Genomic DNA, 21,468 nt, shown 5'->3' with positions numbered 1-21,468 from the left:
TTGACTGTACCTGGGCTGGGCCCAGAGGCGAGGTTCCCCACCGGCTCCTGGCCCGGCGTGCCATCTGTTTGGTGCCTGCTTGGTGTTGGTCCTTAGCTTAATGCCCGTTCTGACGGGTACACCTGCCCATGCGGGGCCCTAACCAGCCCCAGGACTGGCTGACACCTCCAGTCTAGGGACTGATCTGATAGGTTCCAAGGTTTACCTGGGTTTCTCTCCGCTGCAGTGCCAGGACTTGCTCTCCCAGACATCATCCCCGCTGAGCCAGAATGACTCCTGCACTGGCCGCTCCGCTGACCTGCTGCTGCCTCCTGGGGACACGGGCAGGAGGCGGCATGACAGTCTTCATGACCCTGTGGCACCTTCTCGAGCGGAGCGCTTCAGAATCCAGGTGGGGCAGGAGGGGAGCTGTGAACGGGGGTCCCCAGACCCCTCCACTGCCCCTGTGTCCCCGCGTCAGCAGCAGGAGGAGGACCCCGCCTCCTCCCCCTCAGCCCCACCCGGCCTGTGTCTGACGTCCAGCCCCGAGACTCCTCGGCTGTGACCACCTGGCTGTGGTCAGCTGTCACTGCAAGGGCCTTTCCTGTATCTAATGTGGCCTCAGAAGTTCAGATCCACTGTCTCCTCTTTGACTACAGCCTCTCCCTTCCAGCCCCTCAGGCTACCGGCCCTGTTTCTCTGCCTCTTGGCCGCTTCTTGGCCCCCTCTTGCTTGTCCTGCCTGTACCCCAGAACTGCTTTCTCCCCTCCTCATCTCCACACCCTGCACCCTGCCTGCCCAGCAGAACTGCAGCCTGGGTCAGACCCTGTTCTTCCTGCTACATTTCTGCAGCCCGGTGTCGGGCGCAGCTGGGAGACACATGTGGCTGTGCCATCTACTCTCACAGACCCACCAGCCGCTGCTGGGCCCTAGGCCGCCCTGAAGCCCTTGCCCTAGGTTGGCCCCATCCTGCACTCCTTGCTCGCGTCTGACAGGGCATTGCGTTCAGGGCTCCCAGATGTATTCAGGCCCCACCTGTCCGGCTTCCTGCCTTACACAGATTCCAGGCTTTGTCTCTTATCCCCCACCTTGGCCTGCTGGTCACAAGATTGACAGGTGTCCCTCATCCCCTCTCACCCGCCACCCCCCACCGCTAAGGTGAACTTGAAATTCACTGCTTTTTCCTCTCTCCCTTTTTTTTAAAGGTTTTATGGAGGGAGGGAGGGAGAGAGAGAGAGAGAGAGAGAGAGAGAACACAGCAGGGAGGGGCAGAGAGAGAGGGAGAGAGGGAGAATCCCAAGCAGGCTCCGTGCTGTCACACAGAGCCCAACATTGGGCTCGATCTCATGAACAGTGAGATCATGACCTGAGCCAAAATCCAGAGTCGGATACTTAACTGCCTGAGCCACCCGGGCGTCCCTGCTTTTTTTCTCTTGCTCATACTTCTCCTCTCCAGCACCTGCGGATTTCCTTCACCTTTCACCAGCACAGCCATGACTTTGACGAGATTGGAAAAGCATGTTGTCCAAAAGTTTTAGTTACTCCATATGAGGAGACTTCTGCACAGTGCTGGGAATGGAGGTCGTAAATGTTTCCTAAATTTCTTCCCGCCTCCCCACTTCTACCAGTGCCCTGGTAGAAGGACCCCGTCACCTAGCACCTGGATTTCAGTGGCCTCCTACCCTCTCCCCCACCCCAGCTTCCACCTCAGGGAACACTACAGAAGGTCTCCCTAGCACTGGATACTTGCCCACCCCAGAATCACGTGGGGTGATCCCTGACTTGGATGTGAGGCTCCCAGGGACCTGGCTCCTGCTCCCCATCCTTTATGCTTTGTGCTTGTTTTCTCCTCTCTGGTTTTAGTCATTTCCCGTCTCCACCTCAGAGCCTTCCTGACTGAGCCTGCTCTCAGGTGGCTTAGGTCCTGCATCTCTGGTGGGGATGGGCCTCACCTTCGCCACAGTGCCTCTGCATGGCTTGTCTGTCCCCTGCCCTCCCCACCTGCTCTTGAACCCCTTGTGGCTGGCTTCTTTGCCCTTGGGTGGGCTGGAGCTCGCAGAGAGCCCATGAGTTCCTCTGGAGTGGGCAAGCAGACCTGTGACCCTGCGTGTTCTACAGGAAGAGCACCGCGAGGCCAAGCTGACCCTTCGACCCCCCAGCCTGGCCGCCCCCTATGCCCCTGTGCAGAGTTGGCAGCACCAGCCGGAGAAACTCATCTTCGAGTCCTGCGGTTATGAAGCTAATGTGAGTTGCCCCTGCTGCCCATCTCTCCTGGCTGGGACCAGGGCTCCAGTGCTGTTCTGTACATCTCAGACGCCCCCAGCACCTAGGGAGAAGGGGGGCCTCCCAGCTAGGATGGGGGAAGGGAGTTGGGAGAGGAAACCCTTTGGCTCTGGTCCCAAATTGGTTGGGTCGCCCTGCATGATAACACAGGACTTCCTAAGCCCAGTTACTGCCTGCTCCTTCAGTATCTGGGCTCCATGTTGATCAAAGATCTTCGAGGGACAGAATCCACCCAAGACGCCTGTGCCAAGATGCGGGTAGGTTGTCCGGGGCGGGGGGGTGGGAGGGGGCCGGCTGGGATAGGAGGCATCAATTTGCAGCCACCTGGGCCCTCCCACGCTGTGTACAGGGGGAGGCCGGGGCCTGCGGGATCCAAGGGGCTTGGCCTTGAGAAGGGACATTCACAGGACAACTCCTTGTTTCGCATAGAAATCCACCGAACACATGAAGAAGATCCCCACCATCATTTTGTCCATCACGTACAAAGGTGTCAAGTTCATCGATGCCTCCAACAAGGTGTGCTTCTCACAAACACTATTGGCGGGAGGGGACCCCCCCCCATGCCTCACCCCCCCACAAGCTGGGCGTCATACCTAGGGTGTCCCCAGCCCTGTTTATTTCTCTTCATTGCTACCACCTCGCCCAGATGCTTGCCACTCGGCTGCCACACATCCTGATCCCAGGACCCTGCCCTCGTGACAGGCGACTATTGTCTTCCTCAGCATGGGTCCTGTGGGCCTCTTACCTGTTCACGGGCCCTTCACGGTGTGATTCTCTTCATGAGCAAAGGGCTCCCCCGACACCCCGCACTTGGAACCCCACCCTCCTGAAACCCTCCCCGCCTTGCCCCCGCCCTGGGCTGGAGAGCTGGTGGTCAGATGTGAACATTTTACTCCCTCGGTTACTGTGATCACAGGTGGAAACCTCTAAACCTAAGTCAGGTGAGGTTAGACACTGTCCCCACCCCCACCAAACAAATCGGAGAGAGAAGTAGTGGCATATTCGGCTACACCCCGGGCAGGGACAGAGAAAGGTGGGTGACATAAAGGGGCTGAGGTGTGCCTCAGGGGGCGGGAGAATTCCAGACCCTGCTTTCCCCCGGCAGAACGTCATCGCGGAGCATGAGATCCGGAACATTTCCTGTGCGGCCCAGGACCCAGAGGACCTCTGTACCTTTGCCTACATCACCAAGGACCTGCAGACCAGCCACCACTATTGCCATGTTTTCAGCACGGTGGATGTGGTGGGTGGAGTCCCACCCCTGGGCACGGCCGGAGGGGGCCTGCATCCAGATGGCCTCAGTGCAGTGCTGTCCTGGTGCATGGGTGACACTTAGGAAATGTTTTGGTTCCGAATGAGGCCCCGGGAGCCATCCAGTCCTGTCCCTTTTATACAGTGAGGAGACTGAAGCACACAGAATGAGAGGCGCATCCAGGGTTCCAGTGACCAGGCTTTTCCCACTTCTCCCCAGGTGTTTCTTAGGTCAGCCAAGGTCTCCCCCAGGCTCTTTGTCAACCCACCACCCTATCCTCTATCAGCAGTCTCCCTGAAACGTCCTCTGTCTCCCTCTTGGGGGCAGCAGTGCCCTCCTGACATGGCCGTAGGCTTCCTTCTCCCAGATTCATGCCCAGGCTGGGCTCTTGTGCCCAGGGACAGCGATGCAGCAGGGACTCCCTCTGCCCGGAGACAAGGCCCCCGGCCCTCTCCTCATCCCCCGTCTTCTGTCCAGATCCCTGCCGTCCTTGGGGAGAGCAGCTGGTTCGCAAGTCTCTGTGGCTTCTGGAACACAGACGGCTAGGCATCCTCAGCCCCGGGACCTCAGTGCTTGCTCCCGGCCTGGCATGAGACTCGGGGCTCTGCCGCTTGCTGGCTGTGCAGTCTTAGAAGTTCCCTCTCCCCGGCTCCTCATCCCAAAAGGGGCTATAATGTGACCGGCTTCATGGGGTTGTGTTGAAGGTTAAGCGAGCTCATCTACCCCATACTCGTAGTTCCTGGCACTTCCCCTGTAGCTCACATTTTCCACATCCAGTCATTTCTGCCGTAACACAACATATGTGCTTCTAACAATCAACATGCTACATAAAGTCACACAGTAAACACCAGGGTTTGGGGAGGATCGAACTGGGGACACAACACTCAGAAACTTTATCAGTGACACACTAGAAAAGATAGGAACCTAATAAAAACACCGGCACCGCTTTGTTCATATTAAGTGGTTAAGGCATACATAGGTGTCACAGCAGGACCCTACCTTGAGAAGGACCTAAAGTTGGCCGCCCCCGGCGGCCCATTTGCCAGGGGAAAAGAAAGCAGAGAGATGAAAAGAGAGACACCCGGATGGAGGGACAGGGTGCAAGGAGGGTGCGGAGCGGCACAGACAGGTGGTGAGGTGGCAGGCCCCGGGGTCTCCGGGGAAAGCTGAGACGCTGGGTGGAGACGGCGCCGCTGGGCCTGACTGGCAGGCCAGCTGGGTGCGGGCTTGGTCCCCTAGTGTTTACAGAGTCCTGCTTGAGGAAACAAGACGTGTGTGATGCTCAGATTGTTCCCCAGCGTTATCAGTCACTTTGGGACAGATTTGTGTTTTCAAGCCCGGTGTTCTGAATTGGCCGAACCCTAACCTGTTCAGGGGTCACCTATGCTCAGGGCTGTGAGGCCAGGGCAGGGGTTCGAGCAAACGGATGAGGTGGCTCTTCAGTCTCGTGTGCTAAAGTCACGCTCTGTCTCCTCCCAGAATCTGACCTACGAGATCATCCTGACGCTGGGGCAGGCGTTCGAAGTGGCCTACCAGCTGGCCCTGCAGGCCCAAAAGTCCAGGCCGATGGGGGCCTCCGCTGCCGAGACGGTTGAAACAAAGTCTTCCAAACCGGTGCCTAAGCCTCGGGTCGGCGTGAGGAAGTCAGCAGTACGTGGACCGCGGCCGCCAAGAACCCCCTCTCCCCGGGATTCGAGGGCTTGGGTGGAGGGGGCTCCAGGAGGGTCTTCTCACGCTGCGGCCGGCCGGCCGGCCCCTTGGGGAAGCACCGTTATTTCCTCTCACGGGAGGTGGACAGCTGTCCCCCCCCCCCCCCCCACGGGCTTCTGTCCCCTCCCTTGCCAGGCACCACCAGGGCCCAGCCGGTGGCCGGCGTGGGGCTGCAGAGAGCGTGGCCCGCAGCGAGCCCCCAGTAACGTCACCCTGTGTCTGTGTCTGCTTTGCTCTGCGCCCCAGGTGCCGCTGCCCCCTGATAGTCGCTGTTGTTACTGTCACACCTGCACCACCCATCGTCCTTCTTACCTACCGCTGCCGTCTGTTAGTCCTGGAGTCAAGGTCTTTACAGCTCCTGCTGTCTGTGTGTCAGTCTCCCCGAAGTGACCGTGAGCTCTCTGAGACACTAGTGGCCTCCCCCTCTCTGCCTGCGTGACATTCTTTCCTGAGCTCCCCCCCCTCCCCGCCATCCCTGTCTGTGCTTTAGCTCTCTGTTTCTCTGTGTGTCCTCTCTCCAGAGGGGCGCTCCAATGGGGCGCCCATTGTGGTCTTGCCCAGGGTGCGCTCTCTGGTCCCGCCTGAGGCTTGGAATTTCCCAGCCCCTCGCCCCCCTTCCTGTCACCCTCAACAGATTTGGGGCTTCGAGCACCACGCTCAGGTCAGGCAAGGCTCCTTTACCTGAGCAGCTCTGAGAAAGCCATGGGAGAAGTCTCTGAAGAGGCCTGGAGGTGGCCCTCCCATGATGCTCCAGGGAGGGTGCCGCTTCTGCCACCCTAGCCCCAGGGAGCTTGCTCTTCAAGGAGAACAGGGGCTGCCCCTCGTGTCCCTCATGCTGGCACGACGCCAGCGTGGCCCGGGCGGGTAGGAAGGACAGCTGGGCCCTGTTGCCCCCCGGCCAGGTACAGCGCGCCATCTGACCCCTCGCCTTTCTTCCTTGGCAGCTGGAACCGCCCGACACGGACCCAGATGCCCAGTCCCATGCCAGTGTCTCCTGGGTTGTGGACCCTAAACCAGACTCTAAGCGGAGCCTCAGCACCAAGTATGAGACCACTATCTTCTAACCGCCCACCCCCTGTCTCCACTAGTCTCACTGTGCCTTGCCATCCGACCTCTGCTCTTCTCAGCTCTCCTTCCGGCTGCCCACCCCCGGTGGGCTCTGCTCTCCTCCCGGGCGGCAGCTCTAGACACTGCACACTCACAGCTCGTACCCAACACCACCGGACACTGTGAAGTCCCCCCTTGGGCGAGGACAGCTCGGTGGGGGAGGGGGTGAGTTGCCTTTGAGGTGGGCACCAGGAGGGCTCAGGGGGCCCTGTGGCACCCAGGAAGCCTCAGCGGGCAGGCACTGTGAATCCTGAGGGGCGGGCAGTCTTCGAGCAGAGTCCAGACAGCACCCTCTGACTAGGCCGGGCGCTCCATCCGCCCTCCTCTCCTGTCTTCCGTGCTGAACCACAGCCGGGAGCCGCTGCCGGGAGTGAACTGTCCTTTTGCACCTTTCCTGACACAACCAACCACTGTGACCACCTGGTGCCAGAATCCCCTCGCACTCTGCTCACGGCTGGCCTGTGGCCCTGTCCCTCTCTCCTCTGCCGTAAGGTGCTGGTCTCCCTCCAGCGAGAGCCTGAGCTCGGCGATGTGTCTTGACTATTGTCAGACTGCGTTCTGTGAGGGCCAAGGTCCTCGGGCACATGCCTGACTCCACAGCATGGAGCTCTGAGCATCTGAACACCCGCGGGCCAGCTTCCCTCGGCAGGTCTCTGGGTCCCGATGAGTCTTCCGCTCCGAGGAACGGGATGGCATATATGTGGTCGGCCCCTCGTGTCTTCACCAGTGAGTCACAAGGCCGGCCCTGGAGTCTAGCTCACCGAGGAGGAAGGCCTTTCTGTAGGACCCGGCAAGAGGGAGGCCTGTGCCCTGCACACACGGTGCACCTTCTTCCCTCACAGAACAGAGCCGCTCAAGGACAGGGGCCTGGACCGAGCCGCTCCCATTGTCATCCAGGGGCTGACACTTCTCCACAGTGTGGGGGTCAGAGCTAGTCAGCCGTCACCTGGTCCTTCCCCGTTCGGCCACCCGCAGCCTCTCGACTCCTCCGAGGGGGTAGGCTGTGCGGTCTGTTCAGCAGCAGCGGCTGGGATCCTGGAGCCGAGGCTTTGAAGAAGCCCCGCCTTGTCCGGTGAGGGCAGATCAGCTCAGATGGCAGGAGACGGGAAGGCAGCAGTTCCGGGAGGAAGCAGTGCAAACGTAGGATAGTCCGGTAGAGAAGCCAGGAGGCGACAGCGATTATTTTAGAGCTGAAGCCCAAGTCGATAAACCGGGGTGGGTGCCTGTGCCGGCCTGCCTGTGCTTGTGCCTTCCTGAGCAGACGTGCTGAGCCGGAGACGGCCGTGGGCCACGGGCGCTCGGAACAGCCACGAGGGCGCCCAGGGGAGGCTGTGAGGGACCTTCTGCTCTGCTTCCATGTTTCCTTTCAGTTTCCTCCACCTTGTGCAGGCCCCTTTGGTTAACCCTCTCCTCCCCCCGTTGTGTTTGCTTCTGCCAAGCTGAGCCACCGAAGGAGCCAACTGTGCCGCGGAAACACAGACGTGGGGAGCACAGGCTCCCGCCACCGCCACCGCCGTGTCACCTGCGCTTTGAGGACCCAGGCCCAGCCTCTGCCTGTAGCAGCTCCTCGGGGCTGCTCGGCCTGGACCTGCCACCACCAGGTCTCACAGAGCGAGCTGCACTCCAGGCCTCAAGCAGATGAGACTGGAACTCCAGAGAGTCAAGAAGTGACTTGTCCAGAAGATGTTTTTTAATAGAAAAAAATTTTCTATAAAATGAATTTTTAAGACTTGGCTCAAACCTCTAGGTTAAACTGCCAATCTTTAGAGAAATGGCCATCAGATCAGAGGACAGGGGACCTGAGATTGGCTAAAAGGCCAGTCTGTGCAGGCTTCTGTCCTCGGGACGGGACCTTGGTGTGGTCCGGTAGGGTGAAGAGAAGGCAATGGCCCATGGGTGAATTGAAAGCAGGCACAAGTGGGCAAAACTGAGTAGGTCTGTTAGAGTCCACTTTTCAAACCCAGCCAAGCTAGTTGCCATTCCTTATGAACTGCACGACTTCTTGTCCCGTCTAGAGCCGGACACAGCCTCAGCAGTGAAAACACAGCCTTAGGGGTACCCGGCAAAAGGAAAGACTTCCAGTCCGTTTCTGGGGTTCCAAATGTGAAGGCCCAGGGGCCAGACGGAGCTGAGCGAGCAGCCCCTGGTGCCACGAAGTCTGAGCCAGCGCCCGGAGCTCTGGGCCGCTCCCCAGCCTCTGACCTGGCGGTGGTCAGAGCGCCGGCCCACACGCTCTCTGGCGACCTCAGACTGCCTGAGTTCAGTTGGAGAGAAGAAGCAGCTTTGTTTTGGGCATTAATGGGTAGGTCAGCTAAGACTGCTGCCTGCCAATTTGTGATTTGTCTAATTGGGTCTGTGTGATTAGGACTCACTTTGATTCTCTGAATTATTGGTTCGACTGTTGTATTTCAGCTGCTGGATTCATCCCTGGCTCTAAGTGTGGAGAAGGCTATATTTAGCCTTCTTGGGTGACAGTCAACTTGATTCTCCCCCAGCGTGGCCTTCAGGGCAGGCTGGGGTCCTGGTGCAGCACTGCCACTTAAGCCCTCCTGCTGGCTTGCTTTGCTTTTTAATTTGGAATCTCGCTCTGTGCTCCTCAAGTGGTGAAGGGAATGGGGAGGGGGGTGGGGGGGACAGGGCGGTTGCTGTGAGGCTGAGGCAGGGCCAGGTCAGCTGCTTGCCCAGTACCTTCCAGAGTAGGGAGCGGAGAGGAGCCTTTTCTCCCGCCGGTGATTCAGCAGACCTCACGCTCTGCTGGCGCGGTGCAGGCCGCTCCCGGGACCAACATTCCAGGTTAGGTGGCACTTCTTTCCCAGTGAAGGTTGTGAATTGAAATTCTCTGCTGGTTCTGTGCAGGGAGAGTGCTCTTGGGCACACTCACAACCCCTGCGGTTGGCCAGAAACGGAAAGCCCGGCCCCGTCCTCCTGCTGACTTGCTCTCTGCCCGCCACCGCAGGCCCCGCCAGTCCCCTCCTCTCTGGAGCAGAGGCGGGTAACACCCCACTTTCCGGTACTAAACAAGGACCTCAACACCCGGACGCTTGGCTTCACTTCCCACTTCTTCTGAGGCCCGTGAGCTTCCCATCGGCAGCCGCCATGCATGTCCCGCCCGCCCCTGCCGGCCTCGAGCCTCTGACGGAGGAAACCCAAGGGCCGTGCTAGTGCCGGCACCCTCGCCTCCACCCGTGGACGGCCTGGCCTCCCCCAGTGCGCCTCCCGTGCGGGAGGCCCCAAAAGAAAACTGTGTAGACACTACGATGAGCTGCTCAAGCTTTTTGTTTTTAAATCCTCTATAGGTGTTTCCTCCCCTTGAAGCTGCTATATCCTTATTTATTCAGGGTGTTGTCATGTTGGAAAGCCTTGGCTAGTCTGCTCGGGCGCTGGGTTTCGTTCTGAGATCGGTTTCTTTCTGAATAGTCAAGAAGGGTAGGGACTGGATCTTTCTTTCCTTCTTACTTTTCCTGTGGGGCAGGTACTCTTCCTTCCCTAGAAAGGGATAGTGTAACTTTAAGGACAGGCTTCAAGCGGAAAAGCCCCTGCTTCTGCACTTCTCTGAGTCTCGCTGCGTTTTCTGAGCTGTGCAGGAGCCCTTTCAGGCAGGACTGGAAACGGAGTCAGTACCTGGCACCGGCCTCAGGTTCTCTGCTTGCTTCTTTCTCTCTCGCCGGCTGGCTGCTCTGAGCAGTAGGACCCCTGACAGGCTCTGTATTTGCAAATGCTCCACATCCCTCTCTGGTCTGTAGCACCGGATTCTAGAGGGAGTCCCTGAGAAGCTTCTGGCTGAGCAGGCAGCAAACATAGTTGCAGTCGTTACATTAGAAAGCTAGTCTGACCTCGGTCTGTTTCCGAAACGCCCAGACCTGCAGGATGACTGTCAGATGCAGTTCACAAAAGTGTTGTTGCTAATGGTGTGGCAATGGGACTGAATTGTAATAAAAATGTTATTTAATCTTTGTCTCTGTATTTTGATACTTGAATGAATTCCCCTTTTATTTTACTGTACATATAATTGTTAATCTGATTTTGTCCGAATTACGAGCATCTTGTGGTACCAAACATAACCGATCTGTGCAACAACATAGACTGACCTCACTACATGAGAGAGAGTGTAAATATCCCTGGGCTTCCAGCTTTGGTTTTGTTATTTTCATAACTGTACAACTTAGAACAGACTGAATTAATAAAGGAGAAGCAACATGAAACCAGCCTTACTTTTGGGGAGTTTTTGAACTGGAAATCTTCTTGATTGTTTTCTGGCAGGGCAGCACAGGCCGTCTGCCGGCTCTGGGGGGGGGGGGGGGGGAGGGGGGTCAAGCATCCCACCGTGTGGGTGCGGGGACTCCGCTCTGGCTAGCGTGCCTCAGCGGGAGGCTGCCAAGGATCACCCGTTGTAGTTGGCCCTGTTGAGCTGCCAGGCCTCAGTGACTCACCTTCCCTCCTTAGAACAGCTCCTCTGAAGCAGGGGCCGCATTCTGGTTATCGCCACAGCTCCGGCGTCCTTGTCTGGGCCTGTCAACCCACAAGCGTTTATTGAATGTCTGTACAGGACCATGTTGGAGGATTCTGAGCCCTGGACCAGACGTGTCTCCCTCAAGGAACTTAGTTTTAGACAAAAACTAGCTACCAGCCCGAGCCACACTGGATGGTCCCTTGAGCGTCCGAAAGGAGGACTGCTTTCAGAGCTGGGGGCGGGGGGATGGGGACAGGGAAGGAGGGGCCAGCACCTGGGTTGGTATTTAAAGGGGAGGGTTTAGAAAGGCACACACTGCACTAATAACCTCTTCGCTGACAGCATCTATATTCCAGACCCCGCTAGCAGCTTTCTAGGCACCAATCTCGTTAGCCCTCACACCTTTCTGAAGCAACCGAGGCTCAGAAAGATGACAGTACTTCCCAGGGCCAGCTGGAGAGGACCTCAGGACCATCTAGTCCAGTAGCTTTAGGCGTCCTCAGAGCCCCTGGTCCCACGCCTGCTTGCACCCAAGCCGCCTAGCAAAGAGTTTCTGTGAAATACTCCATTTGTCAAAAGGCTTTAAAAGAGACGATCACAGGGATGCCGGAGTGGATCAGTCGGTTAAGCATCCGACTTCGGCTCAGGTCATGAACTCACGCTTTGTGAGTTTGAGCCCAGAGTGGGGCTCTGTACTGACAGCTCAGAGCCTGGAGCCTGCTTCAGATTCTGTGTCTCCCTCTCTCTGTCCCTCCCCGACTCGCGCACGCTCTCTCAAGAATAAACAAACATGAAATAAATAAAAAATTAAATAGACAATCGCTGATTTAATCCAACACCCAATTGTATTTATGAAGCAAACAAGACCCCAGAACAGGGAAATGCTTTTCCTAGCTAGCCAGCTAATAGAGGAGGGACCAAATCCCAGCTTCTTCCAATTAGAGCTTTTTAGGCCAGATCACATTGACTTTGGGAAGCAGACTGAGGTCCAGTTGTGGAGAGCCTCACTTACCAGCTAGGAGGTTCATCCTCACACCCCTGTGCTCTGTGGCTCTGGCACTCTTTCCTAGACAGAAAAAAACCTTACAGCCAGGAGAGAAAGGCCATAATTAGTATCACTGTTGCTCTGGAACAGGGTGTCGGGACATAGTGCCACTGTCATAATCCCTTTTGGCATCACTTGGAAGCCTTACGTATGGGACTCTTAGGCTGCATGACCCCAGCGCTGCAGCGCTGATCACGCCTCGGTAGCCGGATGGGCGGGGAGACATTCCTGTCGGGCACCTGAGCCTGCCCTTCTGAGCCACAGGCAGGGCTTCGGCCTGGCCAAATGAGGAGGGAAAGACTAGGAGGAGGAGCCGGTTGGGGCAGCTTCACAAATGGAAGGATGGAACACACTCACCAGGAGTGAATCTGCCTGCCCCATCCTGCCTGGCCATCCCCGTCCCCGTCCCCATGACTCCCTCTAGGACGTGCTCTGGGGGCAGGGAGCTGTCAGGAGTCCAGCATTACTGTCTGCTGCTGAACGAGGTAGACCCTCTTCGTGCACTCCCTTCTCCCCCATGACACTTTACGGCATCCTCACCAGCCACCCCCCACCCCACCCCCACCCCCACCCCCCGATTCTCTGCGGTCAGGAACCCAGGCAGCTGGCGCGTTACTCCTGTGGCCACGGTGGCTAACCCTTTAGGCAGTGGGCAGGCTCCTGGGGAGGCAGAGCTTGGCAAGCTGGAGCCCTTTCCAGAGCAGCTCAAAATGCCCTCTCCGCCCTGGCCACCTCTGGCTTCCTACAACTACAGGGTACCAGGGCTCACCTGCCTCCCAGCACACAGGGACAAGCACACCTTTCCGGATGTCCTGCAACTCAAACTGTGTGGCTCACACAGCACTGCTTGTCACCCGCCGACACCCATGAAGTACAGAGTTTAAAGTGGCCATTGCCGCTACAACTCTGTGACTGCTTCCTTCAGGATTCCGCTATCAGGAACAACACAGTTTTAAACAAATTTTTATCAAATAAAAGAATTTCCCCAACACCACAAAATATTCATCACCCAGTAATGGGCCTGGGACAACTGGGTAACCAAGGGGGTGGCGGAGACAGCACAGGGAAATTCCGATTCCTACTCACACCAAAATAAATTCCAGATGGCTCACATATTTAAATGTAGAAAAAATAAATTCCAACAAAACTAGAAGAAAATGGGGAGACTTTTATTTTCATAATCTTGGTTTGAGAAAGCTCTTCCCAAGCATGCTACAAAACTCTGAATCCATTTTTTAAAAGATTAATATATTCAACTACATAAAAGTCAAACATTCTTGCAAAGCCAAATGCACCATTTAAAAAAAAAAAAAAGCAACTAAAAATAATGTTTGCATCACACATAATGAAGGACAAAACTTAACAGCTCCCAAAATAAACTGGAACTTCTGCTTCCAGGAAGATCAAGTAGACCTACTTTTCCCTATTCTTGCTAAGAGCAAATAAAACCCCTGGCAGAAACAGCACCGGCACAGACAAAGCCCAGACCAAAGTCTGCTCTCTGTAGCCAAAGGACCAGAACGGAGGCAGCCTGGTAAGACAGAAAACTGGTAAGACACAGCTCTGCTCCATTCTGCCACTGCAGAAAAACAGTAGCGGCCAGCAAAGGCCAAGGGGACTTAGACCTCCCCCCTCACCAGGCAAACACGGTGCCCCCCAACTCCCACTGGGGTGGTATCGAAGGAGGCCTATTGGAAACCCACCAACGCCTGGCAGTAATGAAGCTGCTCCCGAAAAATAAAATAACCAAAATCAAAATCTCCATGGATGGACTCGACAGCAGGATGGATGGGAAAGAGGCAGAATCCAGACTGGAAGGAAAATGAATAGAGTCTCAGGGACCTAGGAATCCTAACGTAAGATCAAACATTTGTGTCAGCAGAGTCCCAGAAGGAGAGGGGAAAGGGTTGGAAAAGTATTCGAGGAAATAATGGCTGAAAACTTCCCAAATTTGGCAAGAGACATAAACCCACAGATTCAAGAAGCTGAGCATACCCCAAACCAGATGAACCAAAAGAAATCCATCACATATCATATCCAAGGTACATCATAATTAAATTTCTGAAAATGAAAGACAAAAGTCTCTGACAGCAGCAAGAGATGAACCTTGCCTACAGGGGACACATAATGTGAATGATGGTGGATTTCTCAGTAGAGCAGTGGAGACCAGAAGGAAGTAACATATTTTTCAGGTGCTGTAAGAAAAAAAGAGCCAGGTCCCATAGCCTGCAAAAATCCCCTTTAGGGATGAAGAGAAGTCAAGACATCCTCAGATGAAGGAAAAGAAGGGACTCAGCTGCAGATCTATCCTCAAGGAGTGATAAAAAGGTTGTCTAAACAGAGGGGAGATAATATAAGAAGGAGCCTTGGAACACCAGAAAGGATGAACAAACATTGAACAAAAATATGGGTAAACTCCATAGACTTTCCTTCTCCCCTTCAGCTTTCTAATGTGTTTGACAGTTGAAGCAAAAATCATAACACAGTCTAATGTGTTTCTAAATATTTGTAAAGGGAATGTTTGAAACAATTATCTTTTTTTTTTTAAGGGGAAGGGGCAGAGGGAAGGGGGGGGGTGGGGAGGGAGAGAGAAGGAGAGAGAGAGAGACAGAGAGGGAGAGAGAGAGAGACAGAGAGGGAGAGAGAGAGAGGGAGGGAGAGAGGGAGGGAGGGAGAGAGGATCTTAAGCAGGCTCCATGCCCAGTGCAGAGCCTGATGCAGGGCTCAGTCCCACGACCCTGAGATCATGACAAGCCAAAATCGAGTCATATGCTCAACCAACTGAGCCACCCACCCAGGTGCTCCAAAACAATTATCATTTAAATGGGGAGGGTAAATAGATGAAAATGGAGGTAAGGTTTCTATTCTTTGTTCGAACTGGTAGATGACATCACCAGTAGACTGGCAAGCTATGCATATATATAATTCCTAGGGAAGACACTAAAAAAGTTACGCAAAGAGATAAACTCAAAAACACTATGGATAAAATAAAAATGGAGTGTAACGTTTTTTTTTCAAGTAACTCAAAGGGAGACAGAAAAAAGATGAAAATAGAATAACTAGAAAACAAAAGATGGCACACTTAAGCACTAACATATCATAATTACACTAAATTAAATGGTCTAAAAACACCAATTAAAAGAGACTGGCAGAGGAGATTAAAAACATGAACTATACGCTGTCAAGGAAACACACCTCAAATAATATAAACAGACTGAGCGCAAAAGGATAGAAAAAGATATACAGTGTAAACATCAATCAAAGGAGAGCAGGAGTGGCTACATTAGTATCTCATAAAGTAGACTTCAGAGCAAAGACAATTACAAGAAAGAGGGGGCATTATATAATAATAAAGGGTCAGTGCAGCAAAAAGACACATCAATCAATGTGTATATGCCAAACAACAGAATTGCAAAATATATGCAGCAAAAACTGACTGAATTGAAAAGGGAAAGAGACAAATCCACAAATGCTATGGACTGAAGTGTGTCCCTCCCAAATTCCTATGTTGAAGCCCTAACACCCCAGTGTGACTGTATTTGGAGACAGGGCTTTTAGGAGGTGATTAAAGTTAAATGAGCTTATAAGGCTGAGGTCCTAAATCAATTGGATTGCTAGCCTTATAAGCAGAGGGAGGGAAGGAGAGATCTCTCCAGACACAGGTGCAGAGGAAAGGCCATGTGAGGTATACATAGCAAGACGGTAGCCATCTATAGGCCAGGAAGAGAGTCCTCACCAGAAACTGACCTTGTTAGTCCTTGATCTGGGACTTTCCAGCCTCCAAATATGTGAGAAATGAATTTTTGCTGTTTAAACCACCCAGTCTGTGGTGTTTTGTATGGCAGCCTGAGAAACCTAATATAATAAATATAGTTGGAGACTTTAATTCAGCTGGAGACTATCAACTTACAGAATGAATAGAGAGAAAATCATTAAGGATAGATTAGAACTCAACACCACCATCAACCAACAGGATCTCATTGACATTTATAGAACAATCTGGCCAACAACAACAGAATACATATTCTTTTCAAGTGTGCATGGAACATATACCAAGATAAACCAATCCTGGGCCATAAAACAAACCTCAACAAATTTGAAAGAGTTAAAATCATATACAGTGTGTTCTTGAATCACAACAGAATCAAAGTAAAAATCAGTAACATGAAGATAACAGGAAATCCTCTGAACACTTGGAATAAATACACTTCTAAGTAACCCATGAGTCAAAGAGAAAGTCTCAAGGGAAATCAAAATACACACTAAACTGAATAAGAATTAAAATACATCATATCAAAATTTGTAGGACAAGGTAAAGTAGTGCCAAGAGGAAAATTCACAGCACTAAATGCATATGCTGGAAAAGAGGACAAGTCTTAAATCAATATTCTAACTACCTTCAAGAGCCTCAAAAAAGAAGAGCAAAATAAAGCCAAAGCAAGGAGAAGGAAAGAAAGAATCAAGATAAAAACAGAAATCAATGAAAATGAATGCAGAAATTGGGAAAGTATCAATGAAACAGAGCTTGTTTTACGAAATAACCAATAAAATTGACAAACCTGTAGCCAAACTGACAAAAAAGGAAGACCGAGATTACCAATATCAGGAATGAAACAACGGCTATCACTACAGACCCTGTAGACATCAAAAGGATAAAAAAAAGAATACTATGCACAACCCTACACATATAACTTTGGCAACTTAGACAAAATAGACCTATTACTCAAAAAACACAACTCACCCAGGGTGAAACAGATAATTCAAATAGCATTATAAATATTGAATCCATAATTTTAAAAAGTCTCCAAGACTAGATGAATTCACTGGAGAATTCTACCAAATGTTTATTTTTTATTTTTTTTTTAATTTTTTTTAACGTTTATTTATTTTTGAGACAGAGAGAGACAGAGCATGAAAGGGGAGGGTCAGAGAGAGGGAGACACAGAATCTGAAACAGGCTCCAGGCTCTGAACGGTCGGCACAGAGCCCGACGCAGGGCTCGAACTCACGGACCGCAAGATCATGACCTGAGCCGAAGTCAGCCGCTTAACCGACTGAGCCACCCAGGCGCCCCTCTACCAAATGTTTAAAGAGGAATTAACACCAATACTACACAATTTGTTCCAGAAAACAGAAGAGGAGGAACACTTCCTAATTCATTCTATGAACTAGTATTACTCTGATTCCAAAACCAAAGTACAAGAAGACAAAAACAAAAACAAAAAAAACACTATGAACTAATATCCCTCATGAATATAGGCACAAAAAATCAATAACAAAATATTAGCAAATACAATTCAGATATGTAGAAAAAGAATTATACACCATGACCAATTGAAATTAATTCCAAGGACAGGAGGCTGGTCAATATTTGAAGATCAGTCAATGTAATCCAATATATTAACAATCGAAAGAAAGAAATCCCATAGTATCTATTGATGCAGGAAAAAAAAACTGACAAAATTCAAATCCCATTCATGTTTAAAAACTCTCAGAAAAAAATGGAAATAGAGGGTGAACAATAGTTCCCTAAAGATGTCCACATCTTAATCCACATAACCTGTGAATATGTTACTTACATGGCAAAAGATAATTCACACATCTGATTAAATCAAGAATCTTGAGATGGGGAGATTACCCTGGATTATGGGCCCTAAATCCAATCACAAGTATCCTTATAAAAGAGAGGAAAAGGTGGGAATGCAAGCTGGTACAGACACTCTGGAAGACAGTATGGAGGTTCCTCAAAAAACTAAAAATAGAACTACCCTATGACCCAGCAATTGCACTACTAGGTATTTTTATCCACAGGATACAGGTGTGCTGTTTCGAAGGGACACATGCACCCCCATGTTTATAGCAGCACTATCAATAGTAGCCAAAGTATGGAAAGAGCCCAAATGTCCATCGATGGATGAATGGATAAAGAAGATGTGGGGTGTGTATGTATACACACACACACACACACACACACACACACACAATGGATTATTACTCAGCAATCAAAAAGAATGAAATCTTGCCATTTGCAATTACGTGGATGGAACTGGAGGGTATTTTGCTAAGTGAAATTAGTCAGAGAAAGACAAAAATCATATGACTTCACTCATATGAGGACTTTAAGAGACAAAACAGATGAACATAAGGGAAGGGAAACAAAAATAATATAAAAACAGGGAGGGGAACAAAACAGAAGAGACTCATAAAGATGGAGAACAAACTGAGAGTTACTGGAGGGGTTGTGGCAGGGGGCATGGGCTAAGTGGGTAAGGGGCACTAAGGAATCTACTCCTGAAATCAGTGTTGCACTATATGCTAACTAATTTGGATGTAAATTTTAAAAAATAAAAAATAAAATTAAAAAATAAACTAAAGAGAGAGAGAGAGAGAGGAAAAGGGAGCTTAGATACACACAGAAGAGGACCATGTAACCTCCATGTGACCAGGGAGGCAGAGATTTGAGTAATGCAGCCACAAGTCAAGGAATGCCAGCAGCCACTAGATGTTGGAAGAGGCAAGGAACAGATTCTCCCTAGAGTCTCCAGAAGGAGTACAGCCTTGCCCGCTCTTTGATTTCAGCCCAAACTGACTGATTTCTGACTTTCAGAACTGAGAGAGTATATTTCTGGTTTTGTTAAGCCACTCAGTTTGTGGTAATTTTTTACAGCAGTCATAGGAAACTAATTCGTCCCTAGAGCCTCATGCAGCTCTGCCTACACCTTAATTTTAGCCCATAAGACCCACTGTGGACTTCTTACATCCAGAACTGTAGATAATAAATTTGGCTTGTCTCAAGGCACTAAATTTGTGGTACTTAAAACAGACAGGGACTTCTTCAACTTGATTAAGAACATTTACAAAAACCTACAACCAACATTATATTTAATAGTGAAAAACTGAATGTTTTCCCCTTAAAACTAGGAACAAGGAAAGGATTTCACTATTACCAGTCTTAAAATTCTAGGAGTTCAAACCAGTGCAATAAGGCAAGTAAAGGAAATAATAGGCATTTATGTTAGAAAAGAAATAAAACTGGCCCTATTTGCAGAATACATGATTATCCACATAGAAAATTCCAAGGAATCTACAAGAAAATTAATAAGCAAGTTTAGCAAGATCACAGGATACAAAATAAATGTGAAAAAGTTAATTCTATTTCTAGAAATGCACATGTGGACACAATTAAAAGTAAAACACCGGTTAAATCACTCAAAAAAAAATTCTTAGGTGTAAATCTAACATGTTCAGGACTTATATAAAAACTACACAGTCCTAGGGCACCTGGATGGCTCAGTCAGAAGAGCGTGTGACTCTTGATCTCAGGGTTGTGAATTCGAGGCCTAGGTTGGGTATAGATATTACTAAAAAATGAAACTTAAAAAAAAAAAAAAAACAACTACACAGTCCTGATGAAAGAATAACTGGAGGGATATACCATATTCATGGACTGGAACATTCAACTTAGTAAAGGTATCAATCCTCCCAAAATTGATACACAGGTTTAAACATAATATCTATCAAAATTCCAGCAAGTTTTTTTTTGTAGATATAGACAAGATTAGTCTACAAAAATACAAAGAAACTAGAATATCTTAATAAAAAAAAAAAACAAAAACTTTGAGGGGCCCCTGGGTGGCTCAGTTGGTTAAGCGTCTGACTTCGGCTCAGGTTATGATCTTATGTTCATGGGTTCGAGCCTTGCATCAGGCTGTGTGTGGACAGCCTAGAGCCTGCTTCAGATTCTATGTCTCCCTCTCTCTCTGTCTCTCCCCCCCCCCCCCAAATAAAATCATTAAAAAAATTTTTTAACTTTGAAAAAGAAGAATAAAGTGGGAAGAATCAGTCTACCCAATTTCAAGACTTATTATATAGCTAGAGTAATCGATACTGTGTTGTGTGGAAGAAAGACACATAGATCAGTGGAATAGAATAGAAACCCAGAAAGAGACACAGGCAAATATGCCCAACTTATTAGGTGCAAAAACAGTTCACCAGAGGAAAGACAGCCTTTTCAACAAATGATACTGGAGCAACTGGACATCCATAGGCAAGAAAAAAAAAAGTTCCTCAACCTAAGTCTCACACCTTATACAAAATTAACTCTAAATGGGTCATAGACTTAAATGTAAAACACAAAACTTTTAGCAAAAAACACAGGAGAAAATCTTTGGGATCTAGGGCTAAGCAAAGAGTTCCTAGATTTGATGGCCAAAGCACAATCCATAAAAAGAAAGCCTGATAAGTTACACTTCATCAAAATTAAAACTTTTGTGCATCAAAGGACATTATCAAGAAAAAGACAACCCACAGAATGGTAAAAAATATTTTCAAGTCATATCTGACACATCAGATCTGATTTGATCTAGTATCCAAAATATGTAAGAACTCTTACACTCAACACTCAACAGCAAACAACCTAATTCACAAATGGGCAAAGGACTAAAATAAACACTTTCCCAGAGAAGATCTACAAGTGCCCAAGAAACACATGAAAAAGATGCTCAACATCACTAGTTATCAGGGAAATGTGAATCAAAACACAGTAAGATTTCACTTCACACCCACCAAGATTTCTGTAATTAAAAGAAAAAAATTACTGTTAGTGGAAATGTGGAGACACTAGAACCCTCACACACTGCTGCTGGGAAGGTAAACGTGATGCAGAAACTACTGTAGAAAACATTTTAGTAGTTTCTCAATAAACACAGAATTACTGCCTGACCCACCAATTCCACTTCTGGATATAATATACTCTAAAGCATTGAAAATAAGTGTCCCAGGGGAGCCTGGTGGCTCAGTTGGTTAAGCATCTTACTTCGGCTCAGGTCATGATCTCGCGGTTTGTGAGTTTGAGCCCCGCGTCGGGCTCTGTGCTGACAGCTCAGAACCTGGAGCCTGCTTCAAATTCTGTGTCTCCCTTTCTCTCTGCCCCTCTCCCCATTCATGCTGTGTCTCTGTCCCTGTCTCTGTCTCGCCCTCTCCTTCAAAAATAAACAAAAAAAAAAAAAAAAAAAAGGAAAGAAAGAAGTGTTCCAACAAAAACTTACACCAAACACAAATATTCACAGGAGCACTATTCACAAAAGCCAAAAGGTGAAAACCAACCAAATGTCCATCAAGTGATGAGTGGATAAATAAATTGGAGTATATACATATCATGGAATATTAGTCATAAAAAGGAATGAAGTACTGATACATGCCACGACATGATACAATTTAAACCTTCTATTAAGTGAAAGAAGCCAGTCACAAAAGACCTCATATTCTGATTCCATTTATCTAGAGGCAAAAAATTCATTGAAACAAGCAGAATAGTGGATGCCAGTGGCTAGGGGGAGGGGAGAAGAGACAGTGCGAACTCTGGGTGCCTGGCTGGCTCAGTCCATGGAGCATGCAACTCTTGATCTCTGGGTTGTGAGTTTGAGCCCCATGTTGGATGGAGAAATTACTTAAAAATAAAATCTCTTTTAATTTTTTTAATGTTTATTTATTTTTGAGAGGAAGAGATTGCAAGTGGGGGGAGGGACAGAGAGAGAGGGAGACACAGAATCCGAAGCAGGCTCCAGGCTCTGAGCTGTCAGCACAGAGCCCGATGCAGGGCTCGAACTCATGAACCGCGAGATCATGACCTGAGACGAAGTT

At 50.1% G+C, this 21,468-nt stretch overlaps 1 protein-coding gene across 6 annotated transcripts in view; it reads left to right on the top strand.

Moving 5' to 3' along the window:
* Positions 1–9,339, top strand: part of ANKS1A (ankyrin repeat and sterile alpha motif domain containing 1A) — a 178,351-nt gene extending 169,012 nt beyond the window's left edge. The window contains exons 18-26 of one of the 6 annotated variants that reach the window (XM_019456827.2): positions 227–391; positions 2,098–2,223; positions 2,448–2,519; positions 2,692–2,778; positions 3,368–3,505; positions 4,994–5,164; positions 5,471–5,569; positions 6,169–6,266; positions 7,771–9,339. In XM_019456827.2, the coding sequence (XP_019312372.2) occupies positions 227–391; positions 2,098–2,223; positions 2,448–2,519; positions 2,692–2,778; positions 3,368–3,505; positions 4,994–5,164; positions 5,471–5,569; positions 6,169–6,266; positions 7,771–7,774 (960 nt within the window). In that variant the 3' untranslated portion in view covers positions 7,775–9,339. Of the gene's footprint in view, positions 1–226; positions 392–2,097; positions 2,224–2,447; positions 2,520–2,691; positions 2,779–3,367; positions 3,506–4,993; positions 5,165–5,470; positions 5,570–6,168; positions 6,911–7,770 lie in introns of those variants that run through there. The other 5 variants (XM_019456830.2, XM_019456826.2, XM_019456828.2 and 2 more) reach the window with 5 other exon arrangements.
* The last annotated feature ends 12,129 nt before the right edge of the window (positions 9,340–21,468 follow it).

The sequence above is a fragment of the Panthera pardus genome, unplaced genomic scaffold, assembly GCF_024362965.1.
Source record: "Panthera pardus isolate Hobbes unplaced genomic scaffold, ASM2436296v1 HiC_scaffold_17, whole genome shotgun sequence".
Taxonomy (NCBI): domain Eukaryota; kingdom Metazoa; phylum Chordata; class Mammalia; order Carnivora; family Felidae; genus Panthera; species Panthera pardus.
This window is presented reverse-complemented; position numbering and strand designations above follow the sequence as displayed.